This window comes from Myotis daubentonii, chromosome 8, assembly GCF_963259705.1.
Source record: "Myotis daubentonii chromosome 8, mMyoDau2.1, whole genome shotgun sequence".
In the NCBI taxonomy this organism is placed as follows: domain Eukaryota; kingdom Metazoa; phylum Chordata; class Mammalia; order Chiroptera; family Vespertilionidae; genus Myotis; species Myotis daubentonii.
The window spans coordinates 64,070,496-64,085,870 of NC_081847.1; the positions used below are offsets into that span (position 1 = coordinate 64,070,496).

Genomic DNA, 15,375 nt, shown 5'->3' on the forward strand with positions numbered 1-15,375 from the left:
TATCAATGCCACTCTCTGTGGTCACTTGCTTTTTTTTTTTTTATCTCCCCAGCTAGGTGATATGCATCTAAGATAGGGTTGTGTCTCAGTGTCTGTCTTTGTGCCTTTTGTGTTATGTAAACATATTGTGAAATCTGGTGATGTAAAATATCATTCTTCAGTATGTAGAGCTATATTTGAAAAAAATCGATGTTTTAATTTTCTTTTCACCATGCACTGTTGTGACTATTTTCACTTCATTTAGTAAATATCTACTGAGGGTCAACTAATGGGTAAGGCCCCAAGGTAGGTGATATGTGGATACCTTGGTGATTTATACAGGGCCTTCAGGCCTGAGGAGCTGACACCTCTGACCAGGGAGATAAGACAAGCAGGCAGCTAGAGGGCTGGGAGGCAAGTGTTGGGAGGCAGCGATCAGAAAGGGCCATGGGAATTCAGAGGAAGGACAGTTACTTTTAGCAGGAAAGCTGGCGCTTATGGGCAAGTCTGTGGAGGAGGTGGTTCTTGAGCTGAGCTCTCAATTATGTGTTGAAGAGAAAGATGAGCTCCCAGGCCAGCCTTGAGCTAATTCTACCAAAGAAATTTGAACAAAGACCAAAGGCTGAGTGAGCACCAGCTGAAGACCCTCGTCAACCTCCTCCGAATCCACTTGGCGGCACCATTTGGAATAAACACCAAATGGTTTGATTTGCAAAATACATCCATGAGCATACCTGAAGACCATTGTCCACTATCTGATGACATAACTTTTCAGTTACAAAACAGTTAGGTGTTTAACATACCAAGAGACCCTTCTTAACAAAAACAAGAGAGAAAACATTGAAGTACCCACCTATTTATTATTAGATATACACGCCCATTGACTTTGGCATGGCTACGAGGTGAGAGGTGGAAGCACAAGGTTGCATGCGGTGGCAATAGAGAGAGAGGGTGGAGAGAAAGGAGATTGTTAGACAGAGGCGAATAAAGCAGGTTGTGTTTTGTAAGCATTTCATCATCAGGTATGTCATCAACACACATTTCAGGCACCCAAAAACAGACAGCAACACCCAATAGCAACATGAAATTAGACATGTTCAGGAAAAATATAACAAGTCTCTCCATTCTTCTCATCCCTTCCCATCTTACATACTTTATGAAAAATTTGTAATGTTTACATTTTCAGAGCATCCCTATCAAATAAAATACAATCTCAAGGATTAATTCTTACTCCTTTTCCAGAATTAAAAAAAAAATACAATCCTACTAGATAACCATATTCACCATATTGTTCTCTAAGGTTTTCCTAAAAGAGAAGCTTAAAAAAAGTCATTTTATTTCTATATGCATCACAATACCTTCAAATTTAAGACAAATTGCAGTGGAGGATATTTAAATAAGTAATGAATATTTAGTACATTATTATTACATATATATTATATCAGAATTATAACTATGGTATGATATTATATATTTTTATCAATATATGAGTGAAATGATAGTCCTGAGAATACCAACTTAGAAATAATAATATTCTCTTATGTATTTCATAAAACTTTTTCATAATGCTGACTTTACAAATTTGGTACAGCTAAGCACAATAAATTTTGCTCCAGACATGTGACTTTTCCCAACACTACCTATGTGTACAATGCACATAGCACACACACGCAATGGACAAAATAGGACAAGGACAGTTGGATATTTACAGAAACAATAGTGCTTGCACCAATTTAAGGAACACAACAATTTGATTATTCCCAATTTGTGGGCCCTCTTTTTTAAAGCATCTATGAAGGAGGTGGGAGAGAGAAAGCAAAGCATGACAGTTAATCCAAGCTCTGAAAATATTTTTTTCTTTTTTTAAAATATATATTTATTGATTTCAAAGAGAAAGGGAGAGGGAAAGAGAGACAGAAACATCAATGATGAGAGAGAATCATAGATTGGCTGCCTACTGCATGCCCCACACTAGGGATCAAGCCCGCAATCCAGGGATGCGCCCTTGATTGGAACTGAACCAGGGACCCTTCAGTCTGCAGGCCCGATGCTCTATCCACTGAGCCAAACCAGCTAGGGCGTGAAAATGTTTCTTCTTCTTCATCATTTCAAATTTAATGTAGTCAATGATTAGGACTCCAGAGATAATAATAATAATAATAATAATAATAATAATAATGTGAGGTGCACATTATAAGTAAGAAAAATACTACAATGGGAAAGAATTGCTACAAAGATGGGCTGTAGAGCATATGTTTGAAGTTAAAATTTGGGAGCTTTTATATTAAACTCTTATATGAAGTCCAAAAATACTAAACTGGAGTGAGTCCTTCAAATTCTTTAAGGTTCCAGAAGGCTTTTTCCCCCAACACAAAACTAAAAATAAAATCCCATGTCCCTAAGCTCTTCAGAGAGCTGCTAGTATTACTCTCCCCTTACCCTTTAGATTTTATTGGAAAGTAACTGCTAAGAGTGTGCTTCATGGTAAAGCAAAGCTGTGAGGAGGCAAGCAGCGACCTCGCACTGCTCCAGGTCATTGCAACCTTTCTTCTCTTGCTATGGTGGTGAGTCAGGGCTGTAAGGTAGCAGCCGAGGAGACATGGGAAATGTATCTGACATGAGGCTGTAGTCCCTCCCCAGAAACCACAGGATGGAGTAATATTCTATATACTCAAGGGAATTCAGTTTCCACATACCCTCTATTTCAAAAGTTGTGATTCCTTAGGCTGGTAAAATCTTTTCTGAGATGTATTGTCTTCTATAAAACTATGGTCCTAAAATTCTCTGTTGTTTTGCGTTTGTTTTTTAATTGTGACTTAATCTCTATTTGGCTGTGTGAAAGAGGACTGAGGCATGACAATGAAAAATAATGGTGGCCTGGGCTCTCACTAACTGTAGTAGGAGGGACATATGCAGCCAAATTAAAATAATAATAATAATAATAATGGCAAGAAAAGGCTCCTACATAGAAAAGAAAGATGCAAGGGGAAAAGGGCATCTAGAAGAAAAAAATTAAAAAGGATTCATTAGCAATTAGTAATAATTATATTTGTTTTACAAACATTTCAAATCTCTGCTGACTAAAATATTTTTCTTGATTAATGAATATGACTTTTTGAAAAAATGATGGGGTTTGTAATTGAATAAACTATGTTACATTGTCAGAGTTAAATATCAAACGCTAGTTTGACCCATATGTATCATAAGCAATGTCAAAAGAATCATTAAATAATATTTTTTCTAATTATTAAAAATTCGGTTGTCTATGCAGGCATTGCTTTTATAAATTTTTAATCTTAGTGTTATTTTTCCTGCCAACAAGTTTGCCTACAAATAATCTCTCCTAGGGACCCCAAAACTTCTGTTTTTCTTATATATATATATTTTTAATTTATACTTCAATTAACGTTGATATACAACATTATATTAGTTTCAGGTGCACAACAGTGATTAGACGTTTATATACCTTCCAAAGTGATCACCCTGATAAGTCTAATAACTACTTTATGTTTCTGAATGTTTGATTCTCATTGAAGGCAGCAACTTACCCCATCCACACCCTTCTCCTCTTGGGGCACTAGGAGGACACAGGTTTTCATTGAGCTTGATTATTTATGGTGGTAAAAGGATAAGAAATAATGACTGGCTGACACACTGACAGTCATCTGGAGTATGCTCAGAATGAAAACTAAATGTAAGCTCAGGTTCAACAAAACAAGGAAAATACATCTGCTGGTCATCAGTAAAGAGAAAACAATTATAAAATGTTTTCATCATCAAGTAAAAGTGTTTTTGAGTTATCCATAATTCCAGCTCCTATTAGAGCAGAAAATTGAAAGCTTGGTATTTCATAAACTGTGACTGATGAAATATTACTTCATTTTCTTTTGATGTACTCATTTTTTCCCTTGAAAAGAGTTAGGGGAATTTTCAACTGTGGCATCTACACTCCTTAATACAGCCCTTGGCTTTCTTAGTTACTGAACAAGCGTTTTTCCAAAAACTGAATCATAGACTAACTATGAGGCAGAGAAGAAAATCAGTATTGACTTTCATAGGAGAATGATGGCAATTTTCCTGTGATACAACAGATTGGGGAATTTGCGATAACCCATTGGGGTTGCAGCACACATGGGCGGGGAGAGCAATATCCCCTCTGTTACTTGTAATCACTTTATATTTATTGTTGCAAAGATAACAACAGAATGCTGATAAAAGATGTTGTCTTCACTTTTTCTTCTTAAATGTTATTCTAGTTACAAATAGGGAACAATCAAATTACTGTGTTCCTTAAATTGGTGCAAGCACTATTGTGGATGGTAGATTCTATCCTGTTAGCGAAGGTTCATTTCCAAAACAGAAGGGAAAATTCTGCCCAATCATCTTTTGGAAAGCTCTCGCTCACAGTGACTTCCTTAGTGGTTTTCAGCACAATAGAAAACTCCTTTGAATTAGCTAGACACAAAATATACATCACCAACTCTAAACTATTTTAGTCTACACAGCTACTCTGAATCTACTCAATAACTACCAAGGTCACTTTATATTAATGTCATAAATCATTACCAATTGTTTCAAAAAGTGTCATCAAATATCCCACATTTTTTTCTTTTTTTTCTCACTTACAGGTTGATACTCATGGAAAGTTCGAGGTTGAAACTCTAAATTAGATTATTGGTTTCTTGCAAGGTGGCCAAGGGAGGAGGGAAATTCGGGCTGCCTTCCTAAGAGGTGTGTGCTTCTGGCGGTCACTCACCTGTAGGTGGGGCTGTCTTCCTTGCTGGGAATGGAATTTAGGTCTGTGAGTTCCAGGAACCGGTCATGGAAATAGTGAAGGTGTAAAATGCACACCAGCAGAAAGGAGGTTGGGATGAATATGCGAGTGAATAGTTCAGCCATGCTGAACTGCTTTAAGCCGAGATCCTCAAGCCTGCGGGGGGCGGGGGGTGGGGGGGAGAGAAACAAGACGCTTTCTTAGGCAATGATGCCACAGCCTTTTTACTGTAAATGACACCTTCGTCAGGTGTCCAGCAGTCCAATTTACCAGCTTTCACAGTGGACAATAACAACCTTGATATTGCCAAATTCAGTGGCTGCTTCTCTGTCTTTGTTTAATTTTGCCTCTACTCCTTCTTGCAACAACCCTGGTCTTCATGCCCCCACACTGTCCTGGTTTCCCTCTTCTGTCACCACCTCCTGCTTTTCCATTGAACCTCCAGATGCTGAAATACCCCAGGGCTCAGTATTGAGTCCTTCTGGAGCTTAGTTTCCCTAGAAAATATAATCTCCTCCTGGGGATTTAAATACCATCTTTACATCAATGACTCAGATGTGCATTTTAAATGCAGGCTTTTCCTGTGGACTCTCACTCTCATACCAAAATGTCTACTGAAAGTTGGTTGTTTCATAGATATTTCAAACTTTGTGTTTTGAAAACAGTATTCTTAATTTCCCTATTTTCCTCAGCCAAGCTGTTCTCTACCTCTTTCACCACTCGAGTCCCCTCTGGTAAAATAGTCTAACTTGTGCCAAATTCCAAAGTCAGGAAGTCTTCCTTGATTCTTTTTTTTCTTAAATCTCATTCATCCACTTTGCCGTCACTGCCTGCCTGAACATCTCCTGAATCTGCACTTCTGCTCTCCATCTCTACCGCCACCGATTCTGGGTGAAGCCACCATCGTGTCTCACAGACTCACTGCTATTGCTCACTGAGCAGTCTTCTTGTTTTTCTACTCCTGCCTCCTGACACATCACTTTTTCTCAGTTAGGTGCTTTACAGACTTTTAAAAATTGCACCAAGAATGAAATAACAACCAGTCCTACCAAGAAGTCATGTTCGTCCTGGGTGCCTGGCTGAACTCTCCCACCTCTTCTCCTCTTCTCCTTCCACTCTCCACCCCCTTGCTCCTGGCGGAGAGCCTTCCTTCAGTTCCTCATATGTGCCAATTTCTGTCCAGCCTTTTGCATTTGCTGTTCTCTTTGCCTGGGATGCTCTTGAGCATCTCAGATCTCAACTCACACATTTTTTTCTAAAGACAAGCTCCTTCTTATATTTCAGGTGGGACTTGAGTGACACCTCGTCAGTGCAGCCTGCCCTGACCACTTCATTTATGTTGGAATCCCTCATTGTTCACTACCTCAGCCTGTTTTTGTTTCCTTCACAGACTTGTCACAATTTATAATTAATTTATACATTCAGTCTCTCTTTGGTTTGTCTCCTCTACTAGAATATAAACTGCAAAGGGCTTAGATTCTGTCTGTCTTGCTTCCTGTTGTATTCCCAGGCACAGAACAGTGTCTGGCACATGGAGGGCATTCAATAAATATTTGTTGAATACATATTAAATATGTGTTAGTCTAGCTGCTTGGTGATCCTTTTCACCTCTTCGCTTAGCCACCAAAGTATACTCTATGCCCAATTCTGGCTGGATTTCTAAACTAATTTCAGTTATTTAAAGAAGCAAACCAGAAAAGGATAGAGTACCATCTATTACACGCACAAGGAAAATCATTTCATAACCACTAGTCTATTAGCACTTAAATAATTTTCCCCTGTGTCATCGACTGCTCTTTATAATCACGGCACAAGCTACACGAGTGAGGAGAGGCTGCTGCTTTAACTGGTGAGTCCATGAACTACTGATGAACTGAAGAGCTGAGCTTCCATTTGGAAACCAGAAAACATGACTGGTTAAGTACTAAACAGGTGTGTTTCACATAAAACTGACTTTAGAAAATGCAATTTCATTAAAATAGAGCTGAAAATTCACTTTCGGTCAATTCACTTTTCAGTCAATTCACTTTTCAGTCAATATTCACAGAGTCCTTTTTATGTGCCAAGAACAGGATTAGATGGAGAGAACACAAATGAATAAGACACAAATCCTGTTCTGAAGAAACTTATAGACATTAACTACACCAGGTTTTACTAAAATCCTCCATAAAAGTGTTTTGAACAATATGCATTCAAGTCTTAATCCTGCTTGTCACTTTTACACTCCTTCATACACCACAATTGCTTACTTTTCTTTTTTCAATCCAGTCATATTTTGCCACAGGCCTGGGAAGTTTTCAAACTGATATGTGTATATAAAGATAAGCACCAACATAGTGTAAATAACCACAGACATCCAAAAATATTTTAGAATTCTTCTCCACCATTCATAGTGCACCTGTGAATCAGTCATTGAAAAACAAACAAAAAACTGGTTATAGAAAAACTCACAAAAAATGTCCAGTTTATTCAACTAAGACAGATGATGATCTTTACAAATACTTGAAAATAAAGTCTAAGTTCTGTTCCTCATGGAGTTGAATGGATCTGGATTGGAATCTTGGTAGCACCCCAAGTTAACTATGTCTTCAGGCAAGTGGCTGGGCCATACCAAGCTTCTGATTCCTCCTCCCTAAGTAACCACTCTGAGAGTTAAGAGGATAAAATAATGTTTGTAAGGCTCTTAGCACAAGCTATGGTCTATAGGACACTCAAGGAACAGTATAGTAGATGCTGCCATCATTTTGTTTATAGCTTGGAGAAAACTGCCTCAGTTTTGAAATCAAAGTGGTAGTATATGATTAAAAATGTGAAACCACCATGGAGAGAAGACATTGTTCTTTACTACAAGCCATGGATGTTCATTAGAGAGCACCTCCCTGAATTTTTAAGAGTATTTCAAAACTTGATTTATTTCAGTTGATATATTTTTATCTCCACATGGAATATACTCTTGTTTATTACAGTTGCTTCATGTGTTTTATTGGCTGCATGCAAGAACATTTTACTGCTGTACTTGTTTCTATCATTGAATTAAAACTTTTATCATCAGTTAAAACTGAATTTGTAGAGAGACTAATTAAGTATAATACAATATTCTAAAACTTCTAATTAATAAAATGCTTAAGCAGCTGACACATTACAATAGATGTATATACACACACCCAGTTTTCTGATTCCAGACTCTAGAACACAAGTGAACTGAGTATCATTCAGTATTTTAGATTATTCAGTCATTGTTCTTAAATTGCTATTAAAATTAACCTAATTTTATAGGCTCCTTTTTTTAATCAAACATTTTTGAAATGCTCATGAACTATTTTTAATTGCTTTTTAAGAACCTAACATTTTAAAATTATGAACAAACTGAAGTCACTTTCCATTTTAGAGTTCTTAATATGTAATGTTTGAATTGCATATCACTTAAATGATATTTGTTCACGGGATTATTATAGTAACTTAGAATGCCATCATAGGAAGCGCACATATATTCCTGGGATGGGTGTGAGAATTAAAAACTAGAGGACAATTGAGGACCCACCTGATACAAGGCCACACAGAACAGAAACAGCACCATGTAGATGATTTTGTACATCACAATTTTACCCTCGAAGCTGACAAAGAAGAACATTCCTCCACAGACGTAGATCCAGTACTTAATGAACATGGCCTCCACCAAATTGCCAAGGACTTTCATGATGTCCTGGTCATCATCTTCTTCCACCTCCTCCTCCTCCTCTTCTTTCTTACTCTCTTGCTTCTCTTCCATTTCTTCCTCTTCTTCCCCCTTCTCTTCAGCCTCTCCTTCCACTTGTGTATCTTGCTCGTCATCTTCAAAATAAAAGACTGTGCCATTACACCGAGCTGGTTTCCTGACCAAAACCACACTTTGAACAGGTGTCAGATGTGGGACATGGAAGCATGTATTTTATGTGTTACTATGTGATTTGAATGGTTTTAGACTGTTCTAGTAAACCAGGAAGCATTTATAACTAATCATAGTCAAATTTTATAATCTTTCTATGATATATTTTAAAAGAAATAAATTTGGTAATATTTTATACTAATCTTTTAGAATACCTATTTCATTTGCAATATCCATGATAGCTTTAAGTACAACAGGTTCTAGAAAAATAAATAGGCAACAATAACACGAATTAAAACTACTATTTCAATTTTGAATGCTGATTGTTTGGTGGCTCTTACAATATTACCTCAGATAAATCATTTAACTTCTTTTAGCCCCTTCTTCCTTCTTCCCTTAAGTGGGAATCACTTTGGTGAGGATCAAATGATACAATATTTTCAAAAACTCCTGTGAATCTCATGTGTAATTTAAATTTCACGTTGTTCAATACTGCTATTTATCACTCCAAGTGAATGTTCACCTTCCACCTAGTCTGAAGCATAGGGGCTCTTTCTCTGTAATTCTGCTGAGCACAAAAATCTCCAGTCACACATGGTACACACTAATTTACCTTTTTCTTCAATTTCCTGAGTTTCAATTTTGACCTCAGATAAAAGAGCTTCCTTTTCTCGAAGAGCTTTTTGCTCGGTGAGGTGTTGCCTCAGCAGTAGCCAAAAAGTAATGGTGAAAAGTATCTGAAAATAGGGAATTAGCAAAACAAGAATTAAGCCACCATTCTGGGTGTAAATACATTTCAACAAATGCAACATGTTCTCCACATTTCAGTGGGAGCTTGCTCAATTAACCTTTCTATTCGAGACAGTGTCAAGCACCTGCTTGATTTCTGTTGGGAAGGTGAGTTAAAAGCCAGGTTTTGAAGGTGGTAGTTGATGTAGTTTGGAGGAGCCAGAAATGAGACACTCTAGGAGCTGAAGAATGTGGCAAAATAGCTGTGTCTGCCTCCATCAGAGGTGTTCAGACCTTTGAAGATGCAGGCCATATTCTTTCTTTCTCTTAATTTCTGTCCCAGTGACCCATCTGGTATCTGTTAACAGTGTGTGTTTAATAATGTGCTTTGACCAATGTCACCATGATAGATATTTTATGATCTTGGAGTTGTATTATTACCTATAACAAAGTCTTGCTGCCTTTTTTTTTAAACTCCCGGGTACATTAAAATATAAGTACAGACCTTAGTTTCCCCAGAATAACATTTTTATAAGTAAAAAAATTTATTGCCCCCCAAAGAACTGTTAATTCTAAATTAGACAGGAGGTAATTCAACTAGTTGGATGACATGCAATTTTAGAAGTCTCATCAATATTAAAGTTTGGGAGTGAAGGTGAGAGTAGGGTAGGTATGGATGCTTTATATGAATGAATTAATAAACAAATAAATGAATGAATAAAGTTGTCATGATTTATGAACACAGAGGATTATGATCCAATTCACCTATTAGGATTAGCATTCACCTGTTAGGTTTTTTTTCCTTTACCTCCAATAGCCTTCACCAAAAAAATCTGTTATAAGAACCAATCCTCTGTATGGTCTACTCAACACCCCATTTATGTCTGATTGCTTCTATGATATGCCTTGTAACATATAAAAAAGGTGAATTTCATGTGATGTAAGTGAATGTCTCTCTCAGAGAGCAATTCTCTTCCTAAAGAAGGGTTTCAAGGCTCATTCTAATTACACATGATTGCTTTTACTGTCTTAACACAAAGTCACCAACGCAAAGGGGATGTATGTTTGGAATATGCTACTCTGTTCACCAAACAAGAGAGTTGTGGCACCTAATCTTCAAATAGGCCATAAAAATAAATGGATAGTAAAAGATTATGAACTTTCTAACTGCAGATGAAGGAATATTATATGTAATCAGTAAAGAAAGAAAAGCATGTCATATTTAATTTTTGCTACTAAAAAATCTTTTTAAGGACATAACTAGAGAAAAATATTTTAACTAATAATCAATGATTATATGTAATAGCAATGAGTTCAGCCTGTTTTGTAAATCAATTGTCAAAGTCCTCTAATCCTTCTATATGTTTTACATTTTATTTTACTGGTTCCCCATCTCATTTCTACTATACAAGCAATTTTCAATCTTTTTAATCTTTAATACACATAAAGTAATTACTAAAGTTCTGAGGCACACCAAAAATATATGTTTTTGCCAATCTAACAAAAAGATAGGGATATTTTTGATTCATTCATACCGGATGGCTTATTGTTGTGTTGGGTTTTTATTATTATTATTATTATTATTTGACAATCTAAAAGAAAAGAGGTCAGTGCCACTGCAATAGTCAGGTATTGCCTGTTTTAAAAAATTTTGCAGTACAGAAGTGTCCCAGTTGCAGCACACCCATTGAAAATCACTGTACTAAAGTATAATTTATACTAAAAATAACTTGGACTATATTTGTTCTTTGAGTGGAAAGCATCGTCACTTTTTTTAAAAAAATATATCCGATTGATTTTTCATAGAGAAGAAGGGAGAGAGATAGAGAGTCAGAAACATCGATGAGAGAGAAACATCGATCAGCTGCCTCCTGCACATCTCCTACTGGGGATGTGCCCGCAACCCAGGCACATGCCCTTGACGGGAAACGAACCTGGGACCCCCCCAGTCCACAGGCCGACGCTCCATCCACTGAGCCAAACCGGTTTCGGCACAAAGCATCGTCACTTTTAAATAAGATCTAAAAGCATGGTGTAATATTTTTTTGTTCGTGTTTGAATTATTATAGTTTCATATCTATTCATTTTTGTAAAGCAGTGCATATTTGGAACCGATTTTTGTAAGTTTTTGCTTAGATATGATTATTTTGCTTATTGTGGTTATAATGTTTTATGTTCTTGGTTTCTTAGTCACTTACCTTTGAGGCAAGTTCTCCTGGCTCTTTCTTTTCTAAAAATCCTGGGACCTTTTTAATTTCTGGAAGTTCAAAACTCCAAATGTACTGTAATACCAGCAATAGATTTGCATAGACAACCATAAAAGGAGAACTGATCATGGCATATTTTCTTCTGTTGCGGATCATCCAGAGAGTGCATGACCAAATCAGCAGCACGAAAGTCAGCCAGCTGTGGTAGGTGATGCTCCAAGCCTTGAGGGAGGAAGGGGGAGGAAAGCAGTGGTCAATACAGCGTAGAGTCATCCACTCTGGTAAGTTAAAAGTCATCTAGAAAGAGAAAGTCAGTAACATTCAAACGGGGAGAGGAGAGAGTTGTGCTGAAAGCATGGAGAGAGATCCCAACCTGTGGCACAGAGAGGGAAGAGAAGAGAAAGACTGATTCCCCTGAGAAGAACATTGCTTTTGAAATGCCTATAGGGAGTAGGTTTAAAGGCAAGGGGGTCTTCATTCCAGGTTCTTTTCAATCTAGCCCCAAAGGTCTTCATCTTTACCCTGCTTTGCAGTATTAAAAGCAACTGTAAGTGCTTTCTCCCCTCTTTTACCAAACTATCTTGGAGTTAGCAGTTATTTAAGGGTGCTGAGTGCGGCCTAGAGCTGGGCTCAGGAATGGCAGCTGTGGGAATCACCAGGGTAAGCATACTTGTTGCGCTTCAAAGATCACTCTCGGATGATCCGAGAAAATGCAATGATAGAAATTAGAAAATGCACATGAGGAAGTTGTATGTTGGGTTTCTGCACACCCTAGACAAAAAGCCACGTTCATTTAAAGACCAGCCTCAGCTTCTGTCCTGTAAGGAGTAGGACTAAAGAGCCCTCACACCATTTGTGCAAATGATACATCTTCCATTCACACTAAACTATCAAAGAATCAGAAATGTATCTCAAAGGGCAGCTACCAGAACAATGAGTAAATCAGTCTCACAAATATTATTAACTTCAGGAATTCTATCATGTTTTACCATAATCTCTGATACAAAAAAATTTATAGATATGTTTGGTGCTAATTTCAATCAATCGTATTCCTGAATATCACTAATTATCAAGAGTTAGTTATAAAGTCTAAAGTGTTTTACAAGTCTGTTTTGTTTCTGGAAAGTAGGTAAGTATTAAGATAAAGGAAGTCAGCATGGACCCAACAAATATTTCCTCTCAGCAATTTGCAAATTTGTCCTAAAGCACAGCTAGCTTTTTAAGTGGCAAATTATCTTAAATTGTTGGTTAAAATATATAGGTATAAACTGAAAATTAAAATTCCTTTTATCAAAATTAAGTTCGTGACTGACAACTATGATAAGTCTGAAGTATTTTCATAAAAATTTATTTCTTGGAAGTAGTGTTTTATCAAAATTCAGGTAACATTTAATGTATCTGCATTAAATGCTGTATTTAATGCATTTATCCCAGTATGAGATGCAGAGGTGACTACCATTTTTGTGTGTGTGTGACCCAGGAAAGTAAACTTCACAGATATCATAATCCCAGCAGATTTCCCCCTGCACACTGTTCCTGTTTGGAAGGTGAGAGTGAGCAAGGGAGAAAAACAAGTGATGCGGATGTTTTAAAACTTCTTTCCTCTTAAAGCCAAAGTGTCCTATGCCTCTCAGTTGTGATGTTGGGAAGCAGACTCCAGTATGTTGCTTCCTATGTTCGGTGTCTGGATTTCCTGAGAGGTTAGTATATCCACACTTAGTATTCTTGAATAAATACACATATTGTTCTAACAGAGTCAGCTCCTCGGGACTTCTCTTTCTGTGCAGCGGGGAGCTTCCATGGAAGGCAGGCATTTTTAAAACATTAATACTGTGGCTCCACTAACACCACAGAAATGGCAACAGATAAGGGCACGTCCCTAATGAAGGATCTGTTCTCTTATGTTGTTTTTAGAATAGATTGTTTTCCCCCTACAAAATGTGTATTCAAAAAAATGTTAAAGCCCTATTTCTTTACAAACAGTGACCAAAGTTAGCTGGCTTATTTTTAGAAAGAGAGGGGGGGAAGTGTATGCTCTTTTGAGTGAAGAATTAGATTTGTAAGTTGCAATTATATGTTTGATATTTTAAAATCAATATTTTGCTGTAGAGATTGATCTGTAGAAAATATCAAAAAGGACCCAAAGAAGACAGAATTCATATTATTTAGAGAACAGAATTTGCAAGCTCAAAAAGAGCCACCTTTAGTTTTGTGGAGCTTTCTGTTTTCCATCCCTCTCTCAGCTACCCCAGTGGAAACATTGATGGAGGAAACAGTGTCTAGGTATTTCCCCCCCTAGCTTTATAGAATATTTTCATTTTTATCATCAAAGATATTCATGAGATCTCTCACCATTAACCACATACTTTGGAAGAGTTTTGTGTTAAATAAGTGTTAGGTCTCTCAAAAATAAATTCGATTTCCCATGAGAGTTTGTTTTTAGGAAGTATGGAAATGAGGCTTTCTGTTGTCATCTATGTAGAGGCCAGAAGACTGTTTCTAATGCTGTGGAACGAGAGATGAAGGAGGCACCTAGAGGTGAGTACAAACATGCCTATACTGAGCGCTCAGAATAGCAAAAGCCCTTGGGAATTCTGGTTGCTTGAGATTCATATTGGTAAAAGTGTATTGCAGCTGAAATACAAAAGAGTCTCACTCAAATCTAAGACAAGATGTGAAGGCAATTCCTACTATCGGAAAGAAATAAAAGAAATCTATGGTAATCTTGAACACCTTCAATATTACTCGGAAAAACTACACAAAATGTCCTTTTAAATTAGCAAAATAGGGACTGTCTGACTTGCTAGGCTAATTTGGGAGAAATGTATTAATATTTAAAAGGAGGCTGAGCGGAAGAGGATATGATTTTGAAATCCATAATATAAAAATCCCATGAAAAATTAATATAACCAAAATTCTCCGCCAAAACAGTGGGGAGAGTAAGACCTTCCTGCCGTTCCTGAGAGGACAGCGAGGCTGCCAGCCAGCGGGCCATGCGCACATTTCCCAGCACCCGTGCTGTGGCCTCGCGTACATACCATCATGGCAATGAGGGCACAGATGTAACTTTGTTTCATAATAAACTGGAACACAGAGACCATGGCGTGAACTTTCACGCTTGTTTTTTCTTCATGGCTCCTTTCCTCTTCAAATTCTTCTTTCTCATCCTCTTCTTCCTCTTTCTTTTCTAGAGAGATAAATACTTTATGTAACTAGTTATGCAAATACAGTATAAGAATTTTGTATAAATGTCCCAAGCAATGCTGCTCATGTATGTTTTTAGCATGGTTTGTCATTTAAGACTTCAGAGATTATTTCCAATTCACAAAGTCCTTAGAATTCAAACAGAATCATTAAGTTTTGCTTGGTGAGTGTAATGGGACCCCGCACTCAGAAATTACAGGAAGAAAATTTTGATTTAAGAGTGTGGAGGGAAGCTTCTAAGACGCTCACCGATGACTCCCTACCTCTTAGTGTTCCTGTCTTGTGTAACCCTCTCTCTTGACTGTGGGTGGGACCTTTGATGGGCTTCTAAAGAACAGAATACTGAGAGAAATCAGCTGTCATGTTGTACACTGCCAATGGAGGGGCCCAGGTGGCAAGGGCTTGATGCCTCTGGTCAGCAGTCAGCAAAGGCATAAGGCCAGCTAGTAGCCAGGTGAGTGGTCACGGAAGCAGACTGTCCCCAGGCGAGCCCTCAGATGGGACCGCAGGCTTGGCCAGCAGCTGGACTTCAGCATCATGAAGTCCCTGAGCCAGAGAATATCCTCCTAATCACAGACAATTCCTTACCCACGAAAACATAAATGCTGTTTTAAACC

General features: G+C 37.5%; 1 protein-coding gene across 4 annotated transcripts in view; it reads right to left on the minus strand.

Annotated features, from left to right (window-relative positions):
• The window catches only part of PIEZO2 (piezo type mechanosensitive ion channel component 2), a 338,873-nt gene that overhangs the window by 76,772 nt on the left and 246,726 nt on the right, over positions 1-15,375 (minus strand). For all 4 annotated transcript variants that reach the window (XR_009454151.1, XM_059706647.1, XM_059706648.1 and 1 more), the window contains 6 exons: positions 14,593-14,741; positions 11,546-11,776; positions 9,232-9,355; positions 8,295-8,584; positions 7,003-7,151; positions 4,736-4,909 (listed from right to left, as the gene is read on the minus strand). Coding sequence is in view for 3 of the 4 variants with exons in the window: in XM_059706647.1 (XP_059562630.1) it covers positions 4,736-4,909; positions 7,003-7,151; positions 8,295-8,584; positions 9,232-9,355; positions 11,546-11,776; positions 14,593-14,741 (1,117 nt within the window). In the remaining variant the exon portion in view is untranslated. The remainder of the gene's footprint in view (positions 1-4,735; positions 4,910-7,002; positions 7,152-8,294; positions 8,585-9,231; positions 9,356-11,545; positions 11,777-14,592; positions 14,742-15,375) is intronic.